The sequence below is a fragment of the Agrilus planipennis genome, unplaced genomic scaffold (genome assembly GCF_000699045.2).
Source record: "Agrilus planipennis isolate EAB-ADULT unplaced genomic scaffold, Apla_2.0 scaffold163, whole genome shotgun sequence".
In the NCBI taxonomy this organism is placed as follows: Eukaryota; Metazoa; Arthropoda; class Insecta; order Coleoptera; family Buprestidae; genus Agrilus; species Agrilus planipennis.
Window position 1 is genome coordinate 593,220 of NW_020438898.1, and position 12,034 is coordinate 605,253.

General features: G+C 33.4%; 1 protein-coding gene across 1 annotated transcript; it reads left to right on the forward strand.

The window, feature by feature from the left end:
- Positions 1–8,978: 8,978 nt before the first annotated feature.
- Positions 8,979–11,058, forward strand: LOC108739096 (fructose-1,6-bisphosphatase 1). Its single transcript, XM_018472808.2, has 3 exons — positions 8,979–9,258; positions 10,093–10,237; positions 10,524–11,058. Exons 1-3 carry the CDS (start codon positions 9,089–9,091, stop codon positions 11,040–11,042), a joined length of 834 nt encoding a protein of 277 aa, XP_018328310.1. The 5' UTR covers positions 8,979–9,088; the 3' UTR covers positions 11,043–11,058.
- Positions 11,059–12,034: the final 976 nt, after the last annotated feature.

A 12,034-nucleotide genomic window follows, 5' to 3' on the forward strand; every position in this document is an offset into this window, starting at 1 on the left:
TGAAGCGAATGCGAGCGTCGCGACGCGAACCGCCGCGATTTGAGGGAGCAGTGTGCAGAGCTGTTCCCGCCCGTTCTAGTCCGGTCAAAGACCTGGAACAGGGAACGGGACCAACAGAATCCAGTTTCCCGACAGAAAAGCGTCAAACTCTCGCGCTCCGGTTTTTCCCAAGCCGAATGACCAAACACACCCAAATACAGGGACGTATTTAGACGATTTCAATCTTTTTTTATTGTATTGCAATACGAGTACATACGAATAGAATTAGTTTTCACAATACGTAAAGTTGTTATATTTAAAACTGCAAGATTTTTACTTTTTTAGGTATTTAGTGAAAAAAATATTGAGAAATACTTTATAGATTACTTATTTACGTATATTTTACTCCCTTTTGTTTGAAAAAGTATTTTTCTGAAAATATTCATTCGCTTGTGTAAATGCGCCGTCAAATTTTCAGAAATTTTCTGGTTCGCTTTTAGAAAAGAACGAAAGATAAAAGACGATACGATCCTGTAAGGCAAACGAATTTTATTCTTCGTTTGCGTTCTAGAAAAAAGATCAAGAACCCCGGGCGATCGTTTCTTTTGACACTGATTCCTTCGATCATTTTATATCTGCTTTTTACTACTGCTTTGTTATACTATAAATGATCATTTCCACGACCGACGCTCGGTGGATACAATAAGCACAAAAATGCGAAGAAAATTTACGATTACTTTTTTATTTTATTCGAGTCATTCTTAAATTCGATTTCATGCACGAGGTGGTGACCCAAAAGAAAATTAATATTATTGCCAAAATCAATTCAATTTTTATTTGGGAAAAATACTTCTGCCTTCTTTAGGAATTAAACTGGAAAGCATAAGTTAAATTTTTATATAATTATTATTATAATAAACAAATATTATAAGGACTCTAATGTTGTACTAATTAACTAATTCTCTACCATGCACTCGCACCAGACCGTTAGAAGAACGATTATCTTCGACGATAAAGTAAATCTTTCGACTGTACTGTTTTAATTGGGCAAATAAAGCGGTTGCTGGTCTAATTTATTTTTCTCTTTGATACGCACGTAAGAATCGCACAAAAGGGGTTGGATGGAGAGACATGACGAGACAGAGAATGGTTGCAGGTTGTGGTTGAACATGTCCCCGTGTATTTCTACGTTATAGGGGATTAGTAAAACAACCTAGACAGCGCGGCGTGATGTTGTACTTCCCTGGGGTTTCCCAGAGCTGAGCTTCAATTTTATCGGTTGGCGGGCTTGCTATGTAAGGGACGCAATAGTGCGCCGTGGCTAGAATGAAGGGTGGAGATGACGTAAGGGTAAATTCCACCGCTAAACACTTCCGCATATTTTATCCTACAATCTACATTCATTGGAAATTACAACTGCATTTCCTAATAATGAAATGCAAATTATGATCAATATCCTAACTAATATAAATACGAACATCTTTGACATGTATCTAGGACATCAACACGAACAAAGTATTTTGGTATATAATTTTGGTATGTAATTGGTATCTGAATGAGATATAATTTTAGTAGTTATATGAATTGTAAAAAACTGTTTTCTTTCAAAAAGACATTATATACTAAGTTACAATGTAATTTTATGCTTTGGTGGCGATCAGTAGGTAGTTATTGTATTACTAATGATCTTTTAGGCTACATTAATTAGCTATCAATGAGCTAGTAAATTGAAAAGTCAACGCAAAATAAAACCAACAAGACTTAAATCAGAAAAATCAAAGACATGAATGTTTTTTTTTTTTATTACAAAAGTATTCTCAATGAAGTGAAATCTAAATCGACCTTTCAAGATTACTGTAAAAACTTTCTGTTATAACATCGAGTATCAACAGAGTAATAATAGCTGTAGACAACAGGAAATAATTGATTGATGTATTGAAACAATTTCGGAAACCCCGGAAGTAGATATTAATTCTTCGTTTCCATCATTGTGTGAAAAGACCCCCGTCTCATAGTCGTGAAGATTATTTGGCAAAAATCAATGAAAAATGATTAAGGACTTTCGGGGGGAATGTAGTGTGGAATTTCCACGTGTCCTGGGGTTATAGAGCCTGCTGCCTCGCGAACTAGGGGATGATCAGGTGAATGACCGAGAGCAACCCAGACCGACGGTGGCAGTAACGTCGGCGAGACGCCGACGCCGACGCCACCGACGCCGATCGCGATGACGGCAACGTTGAGGGTGGTGGTAGTGAAAATCGATCCTTTCGGTCGTTCCTGCTGCACCCGGCTTGCGCAATGCGCATCCCTACAGTTGACGGTAGGTACATACAACCCGGTCACAGCTCCACTACCCCCAACAACACGGAACAACGAAACACACATACATACATATAACTATTATGTATCCGAGAACAGGTACGGATCTAACAATTTCCAAGGTTGTTTCCGGGTTCACATTACGTCGTCGACCTTCCCGAGAAAAATGGAAACTAGCAGGCCTCCGGTTCTTAACCCTTGGCCCATTCCCAAACAAAAATTTTTTATCGTTCGTAGGTACATGAATAAGTAACGCCCTCCTTGTTCTTCTTTTTTTTTCTTTTTTTCATCCCCCAAGTAATTTCATAAGTCCACGAATGACAACGTTAAAAAGTAATGATGGGCTTTAAAAATTATGCAAACAGGGAATAAAAGAACCAAGATCGATTGTAAAGTCTTAAATTTAAATAGAAAATGGTCGTGAAATATAAGAAATATCGACGAAACACATTAATCCTTTATACTTATTGTTACAATTGTAAAATAACAATGTTAGGAAATTATCAACAAAATAATGTCTTAGCTTCTTCCTAAGAAATTTTGACTTTTAAGTCTACAATGAATAATATCTTGTGACAGCAAATTCAAAAGAACACAGTTTCTGTCTCAGGACAATAATACAATACAGACATTACGTTTCCTTTTTGAATAAAGACGTAACTGTCAAAACAAATTTGTAAAGATTTTAAATAAATTTTGTAAAATTAAGCTCTAAGTGGTTTCTCCATTCAGTAACAAAGCTTTTTGTGTAAGTATAATGTAAATTTCAGCCAATATACTTTGATTTTCTATTCTTTCAGCATCGAAATACAAATTCATTTATAATCATTTATTTGATTTAAAATTTTCCTTAATTTGTTGTTCTATCAGATAGCTACGTAATTCAAAGAAATAAAATAAAAATTAGTTTCTCTGCCTAGTTTTTCCTCGGTGCATCGGGAAATGCTCTCGTAGGTACTTTCCCGCCTTATATTCACAAACAGATCAATACCTACACAGAGAGCTAAGAGAGAGCACCTTGAAAGTTTCCAATTTTCCTGTTACCTCGCGTAAATGTATACGTGTAGATATGCGCTGCAGTCGCGTACAGGCACGGCTTTAACTTAATTTTCATACCATTTCCCGATATCGCCGCAATACAGGATGAACGCATAAACATGTTTGATTCATTTCCTCTAAGGTATTTCATAAACAATGCACAATAAGTCTGTACAATTCATTTCTAAGAGAAATGTAAGAAATTAAAACATTTACTGTACTATTACATTAATAATTTTGTCAACTATTTCCGAAATCAATATTAATTTGAATAAACTGAAACAAATGGAAAGTTTCGCTAAATGATTAATGGAAGTTTCCGTCTCTTCAAGACGGAATTTTTTAGATTTTAATGTTCCTACCTTATCATGTTTTCATTAATTGCCAAATTTGGCAAAGCAAATAACATTGGATTATCAACAAATTTTTTGGATCATTCTTCTTTCACGAAGAAGAAAAATGTCGATAATACAAATATTTATTTAGTTTTATGCAATAAGTGAAGAGTGAAGACAAAACAAAAAAAATCTTAAATTAATCAATGTAACCAGGATCTCGAGGGCGCAAAGGTTACAGTATTTTTAGTATTTAGGATTAGGATAACAAATGTAATTGTTATGAACAATAAACAATTTAAAAAGGTAGCCTGGATATAGATTGATGAACAAGGGTTGGGGAAAAATTCTTTAATTTGTTCAATTCACAATCTTGAATGTATTTCAAATAAATCTACCCCTGTTGTTTGTTTGTATGTTGTCTTTGATAACATTTTAGTTTGAATTTGGGTAATTTAATAAACAAGACAACGATCCATCTTGATAAAATGGGCCGTGACTGTTTGGTTGTAACGGTTAAACACGCCACTCAAGCCGTGGTAAGTATATCTGCGATAAACGTAATCAGGCTGAGGGTTGCTATAATTCGGTTGAAGGAAATTTCGGCCAACTTCCGGGTTCAATTGCCGCTCCACTTTCTCCTTTCGGGAATCTAAAGTGACGAGGTGGAAGCATCAAACACCCCGGTCAATCCCGGAAACTAATGTTATGTGTACAACAGATTTTGTTCGGGAGGTAAAGCACCTTCTGTGTTAAAAAGTTACTGTAAATTATCCCGAAACGCTAGGGAGTCAGGCAGGGCAAAAGATTAGTATGCTTAGATTTGCAGATGATATATAGCAGTATTAGCATCTAGCAAGGAGTTAGCGATAACTTTAAATAAAATGGAAGCGGTAATGACAAAATAGTATTGTATGAAAATAAATAAAAGTAAAACTAAAATACTGGTACGCAAGGGATGAAAAAGTAGGGAAAGAGCGAATATAAAGATAGGAGACGAAAAATTAGAAGAAGTGGCTGATTTTAGGTATTTAGGAAGTCAGATAAGTCAGCAGAGGATAGCGCAGGGTCGTTTCGCTTTCAATAAAAAGAAGTCAAAACGGTTAATTTAGAAATTCGAAAAAGGTTGTTAAAGGTGTATGTTTGTAGCGCGGCGCTGTACGGGTGCGGAACATGGACGGTGGCGCTGCGGAAAAGAAGAGGTTAGAAGCGTTCAAAATGTAGTGTTACAGTCGAATAATGAGGATTCCGTGGATAGAGAAGGTTAGAAATGAAGAGGTATTAAAAAAAATAGGAGAACGGAGGACTCTGTGTAAGTCGATAAGAAATAGGCGAGATAGATTACTAGGACACCTTCTCAGCCATGAAGGTCTAGCCAGAGACATATTAAAGGCAGAAAGGGAAGTTAGAAGGGGTAAAGGTAGACCTAGGTTAGATTACTGTTTGCAAATAGTTAAGGATATGGGTTGTTCTAATTTTAGGGAAATGCGAAGATTATCTCAAGATAGTTCAGAGGAAGTGGAAGTGCGTGTCCAACCAGTCTTAGGACTGACGACCTTATGATGATGATGACGCTAAATTAAATTATTTTAATTGTAAACATTGGTGTTTTAGTAATTTTTAAAAGTTGAAAGATCTTGAAGTTGTATGGTTAGAAATGTGAATTTCTTCTTTAGGTAATAAAGAAGAAAAAGAAGTGAGAGATATGTTCCTTGAAATTTAATTATTTAAAATTCAAAGATGGTAAGAACGTAAGTTGTGAATTTGAACACGAAATGCTGGACACGTTTCATCTTTCCGATAGCAGGACTCCAAATCGTTTGGCATTGTAACAAAAAGTGCTTTTCGGATATTAAACTCAAAGGAGACTTGGGAAAACTCGTATAGGTTACCACTTAACGTAATTGTTTTCCAGAAAAATTCTCAGAATACAAAATCACATAGGAACAAATAAAGAGGATGCCAAGAATTAAAAAAAAAGAAATAAGGAATCGTTATTTAGTATACTTCAAGCTAGATACGTGTAAATTCTAAATTTTTCTCTATTAATTTTCATTTATCTATGTTTTTCTATTAAAATATTTTGATGNGATATAGCAGTATTAGCATCTAGCAAGGAGGACTTAGAGATAGCTTTAAATAAAATGGAAGCGGTACTGACAGATCAGTACTGTATGAAAATAAATAAAAGTAAAACTAAAATACTGGTACGCAAGGGATGAAAAAGTAGGGAAAGAGCGAATATAAAGATAGGAGACGAAAAATTAGAAGAAGTGGCTGATTTTAGGTATTTAGGAAGTCAGATAAGTCAGCAGAGGATAGCGCAGGGTCGTTTCGCTTTCAATAAAAAGAAGTCAAAACGGTTAATTTAGAAATTCGAAAAAGGTTGTTAAAGGTGTATGTTTGTAGCGCGGCGCTGTACGGGTGCGGAACATGGACGGTGGCGCTGCGGAAAAGAAGAGGTTAGAAGCGTTCAAAATGTAGTGTTACAGTCGAATAATGAGGATTCCGTGGATAGAGAAGGTTAGAAATGAAGAGGTATTAAAAAAAATAGGAGAACGGAGGACTCTGTGTAAGTCGATAAGAAATAGGCGAGATAGATTACTAGGACACCTTCTCAGCCATGAAGGTCTAGCCAGAGACATATTAAAGGCAGAAAGGGAAGTTAGAAGGGGTAAAGGTAGACCTAGGTTAGATTACTGTTTGCAAATAGTTAAGGATATGGGTTGTTCTAATTTTAGGGAAATGCGAAGATTATCTCAAGATAGTTCAGAGGAAGTGGAAGTGCGTGTCCAACCAGTCTTAGGACTGACGACCTTATGATGATGATGACGCTAAATTAAATTATTTTAATTGTAAACATTGGTGTTTTAGTAATTTTTAAAAGTTGAAAGATCTTGAAGTTGTATGGTTAGAAATGTGAATTTCTTCTTTAGGTAATAAAGAAGAAAAAGAAGTGAGAGATATGTTCCTTGAAATTTAATTATTTAAAATTCAAAGATGGTAAGAACGTAAGTTGTGAATTTGAACACGAAATGCTGGACACGTTTCATCTTTCCGATAGCAGGACTCCAAATCGTTTGGCATTGTAACAAAAAGTGCTTTTCGGATATTAAACTCAAAGGAGACTTGGGAAAACTCGTATAGGTTACCACTTAACGTAATTGTTTTCCAGAAAAATTCTCAGAATACAAAATCACATAGGAACAAATAAAGAGGATGCCAAGAATTAAAAAAAAAGAAATAAGGAATCGTTATTTAGTATACTTCAAGCTAGATACGTGTAAATTCTAAATTTTTCTCTATTAATTTTCATTTATCTATGTTTTTCTATTAAAATATTTTGATGAGTATAAACCTCTTATAAAAAGGTACAGTAAGTACGAGCACATTTATTCTGTGGCTTCAAAAGCACATGACAATTTATTCACCCTTTTTCATGTCCTCGCATGAATTATGTGGGGTTCTCGGAAATTAGTAACCCCAATGGATAAAAAGCGGATATTCGATACACACAAGCAAACATTCATACATTCGTGGATGTAAGGATCAAATGGCTTACGAATTAGTCGAAAAAATAATAAATTTACAAAATGGAAAAAACAAAATTTAAAATACTTTCACTAAAAAAGAAAAGCAACAGCAAACCAAAGAACTTATTACTTATCATTATGGTAATATGTACCTATACGTAATACATTTTAGAAAAAACTGCCACAAAATTCAGAAAACCATAATGAAGGACCAAAGGAAAAAGAAAAGTTCACTATTTTCTTTAACAGTTACTTTGAATGAACAATTTTATCGGTTTAGAGTTAATTTATTTTTTGTTCATTGCATAAACAAGGCTGGGTCAATTAATAACAATGACCACGATAAGAAGTGTTGTAATGTTAATAACAAGTGATCAGGTCACCAAAAAGTTGGTCCCAGACATTTTATGTACATTACAATTCTGTGTGAAAAGGAATATTGCTATTTGCAGATTTATATTCAAACGACTCACAAAGGTACCCACAAGTCAAAATCAATATTACTTTATGTTCCTGAAGGTAAAGCAATTCCTGATTTATTGTCTATCCATTTTGTGTATTGACTATTGATAAAACAAAAGCATGCCTTTTACCATTATTGCCAACATTTTTACTTAAATAACGGTTCAAAAACTAAAAATAAATATTAGCATTCTAAGTTCAAAATTGAACTACTTCTTTAGCGTTTAATACAAAAGGATTGCCTTTAAATAAGCAGGGGTAGATTGTGAATTTGGGATGTCCTGAACTAATACCACTTAGGGGCTTATCTAACTGCTCAATCAATTGCCATTTTGTCAAAAAAACTGTTGTCTCTAATGATATAGGTATACGGAATACGAGAATACTGACCACAAGGACAGAAGTGCCAAAAAAAAAATCAAATTGCGTCGGGCGATAAGCGGCGAGAAGTCCCCGTATAATATGCAACAAAACGAGTGACGGGGAATTCCCCGTTCCGTTCGATGGACGCAAGATTGCCAACTTTATGATCGGATTTTTTTTTATTATAGATATTTTTTTCTTCACAATATCGTCTATTATTTTCATTGAAGGCCGGGGGCCTTTTGTATCTACGAGGCCCTAGGATGAAACCCAATAAGCCCTTACGTATCCTTAGTATCTACTCAAAAAATCCATAATAATCTTTTATAAATGATTTTATTGCAAACACCTACAGTAGGTCGATTGAGAGATTACGTTTACGATATCGAATACTCTGTATGAATACGAACCAATACAAAAAGTAATGGAAATAGTACGTTTCATAAAAATATCATTACGTTATGTTACTATTTAGCAAACAACGCTATTTTCGTCATATCTGGTATCAGTAAATCACTTTGCTATCACAAACACATTACTTTTGAGTGGCTCAATTGTGAAACAATAAAAAATAAATTATAAACTAAACCATTTACAGATTCTAATTACATTATCACATTCAAAATGGTAGGCTGCGAATATGATTTTTCCAAAGTAAAAAGCATACATTTAGTGTGCACTATTATTATAAGGATCTAAAGATGTAGAAAGTTCTTTTATTGAAAAATACACAAAATAAGTTAACAAACACTTATGTGATTAGGCACACATTATCTCTCATTAATAATATTTTTAAAATTTACGTAAATAAAACGCATGTAAACCAGCCTTTAGATATGTAAATTCTGTTCTAAAAAAATATTCTGTAGAAAGCGGATTCAATGTGAACATTGAACTTCAAATCGCCTCATTCTCGTATCTTTTCAAGTTTACTAACTGAGATATATCGTCAGACTTGCGGTTATCAGTAACTAGAGTGAAACAATAAAAAACAATTGTGTATTTATGTAATTTTGCAGTAGTGGTTTGTTGTTCGTTCAGTAACAACATTCCGTGAAAATGGCAACTCAAAAATTCGATTCGAATTGTATGACTTTAACTAGATTTGTGTTGGCCCAACAAAAAAAATATCCCGAAGCTACAGGAAATCTAACACAACTTTTGACTGCGATACAAACTGCTGTTAAAGTTGTTAGCTGTGCTGTAAGGAAAGCCGGAATAACACAACTGTAAGTTATAATAAAACTCATAAAAATAATTACTAGTTAATTTGCATTATTATCTGTAAGGTGTAAATATCCAAAAATTGAAATATTTCCGGGGGTAGTCTTCTGAAAACGTCTATTCACCATTTAACCCGACTTAAAAAATGTTAGGTGATTCCCTTCAATCATTTGAGTATTTTTCAATTTGATTAAAAAATTACTTATGACCAAGTGATAAACACAAGTTTTCCTCTATAAATATAAGCACATTTTCTTCATAAGCTAATTGTAATTGATATGCAATTAGTAAAATAAATTACTATTAAAAAAGCTAATCATTGTCAAAAGAAGAAAGTTCTATTAATTAAAGATATGTACTGATGCTGGTACATACATCACTTTCGCCAAAGAAAAATTACCAAGTAAGACTTTATGGAAATTATGAACATATTTATATTTTTAAAGCGAGATACTGACATTAAAAACAAATTTGAAGTTAACAAAATTTCATAAAAGTGTTATTGTTTTGAGGAATATTGTTTTCATAAACGACACTGTTACTTCTCATTTGATCAAAGTTCAAGTAGCTATACAATAAAAAGAAATAAACACAAATATTTTGTAAAAAATAAACATTAATAACCCAATCATATAATTACGAATTATTATTGTACGTAACGCAATATCTTAAATAAACTTTTTTATTAGTATCTATGCAACTTTCTTTTCTTACTTTAATTAAAATGCACTTTGAAGAAACCCTAATATCCCTACAGTAAAATGTTGCAAGTAAAAAAATAAATAGGATTAGATGTAAAGTATTCTCAACAAAATAGCAAAATTAAATCAATATTTCAGATTCGGTACTGTAGGAGAAACCAATGTACAAGGAGAAGAAGTTAAAAAACTAGATGTCCTGTCTAACGACCTTTTTATTAACATGCTTAAATCTTCGTTTACAACATGTCTTTTGGTTTCAGAAGAAAATGATCATATTATTGAAGTAAGTTTTCGTGAAGTTATAGTATTTCTTTTTTCAGAAAAGATAAAGGATTACAATATAAAACAGAATAATAAAGAACCACTTGATCCTTTTGGCTCTGAAACAACGCAAACAATAATTCCATTCCATCCTCAAAATCCCTTTGTACCTATCAGTCTTGAAATTAGTTCAAATTAATTCAAAATTTCTTATTTATTTATATTTCTAATATCTTTTGGTTGATTTGCTAACGCAAAAAATAATTTGATTAATTAGCACTTTACTCTATTCTTTGCTCTTTTTAAAGGTAGAGACACACCAACATGGTAAATATGTGGTCGCTTTCGACCCATTGGATGGTTCGTCCAATATAGACTGTTTAGTATCGATAGGATCAATCTTTTCCATTTTCAAAAAGGAAACCCCTGGTAAACCCGTAAAACAAGACATACTACAACCCGGAAATAAAGTTGTAGCGGCCGGATATGCCCTTTACGGAAGTGCTACCATGATGGTTCTGGCATTGGGAGACTCTGTAAACGGATTTATGTTGGACCCATCGATTGGTGAATTTATACTCAGCGATGAAAACATGAGAATACCAAACAGGGGAAAAATTTATTCTATCAATGAGGGTTATTTTCACCAATGGGAACCAGCAATTAAAGAATACGTTCAAAACAAAAAAGATCCGTCTAAAGGAAAACCATACGGCGCCAGATACGTTGGATCCATGGTCGCTGATGTACATAGAACCATCAAATACGGAGGAATATTTTTATACCCTGCTACATCAGCTTCCCCAAAGGGAAAGGTGAGGCACTAGTCAATATTTTCCTATTTTTCGCCTATTTTTAAAATATTTACTAGGGGCGCCTGGCGCTTAAATAACCACCACCGCATTTCAAAGGGAATTCCTGTCGAAAAACGGGTATTACCCGACCTAATTTCCTACTGACCCTTAAATTGGCGCCAACAGTAGCAGCCAATCAGGTGGCTTGAACGTGAATGCACTTTTTGCATTTTGCATTCATTGTGCGTAAGTTAGACACGCGCTAAGGTTGCGGAGATATACGCATCGTTCCTCTAGATTTTATCTACTCTTAAAGTATATCATTCATTTACTTGAATGGCAATTATAACCGTTAATTTATCTACTTCAGACGTCTCATACACAAATCGACAAAATATTAATTAAAAATAAAAAATCATTAACCACCGCAAAATATAACAACTAATTTATTTGATCAAAAAACAAATATTTTTGTTATGGTACTTCCTGGAACCTGTTTGTTATTATTAATTATTATATATCCTAACAATATATCTAAATTGTAAACAATACCGAGATAAACAAGATTACTTTGTTTCCTTATTAATGACACAATAATCTATCTGCTTTTACAGCTTTTTGACTTCAGAAATGAGAACTTAATACAAATTTCAAATATCTACAGCTTAATGATGGCATTCATTTTTATAATTACTTTTTTAGCATGGAAACAACGTTGTTTGAGTGATGTTAAACAGTGTTTTATCATTTCAAAACGATGTTTAGTCTTTTTTATGATAGCAAATCTCATTTCTTTTATCTTTAGGTCAACATTTTCATACCTTATTATTATGTCCTCGAAACAAAATATCGATACAATAACGGTTTAGATATCTCTGTATGATGACTTTTATCAAGATTATTTAAAACAGATACCTAGACAAATTAATTAATGAGTTAGAAATAAATATTGTGTTTCTTATTTTTTAATGTGACATTAAGGCAACCTTAATATTATCAATCTTGATGAACCAAAAATATTTAAT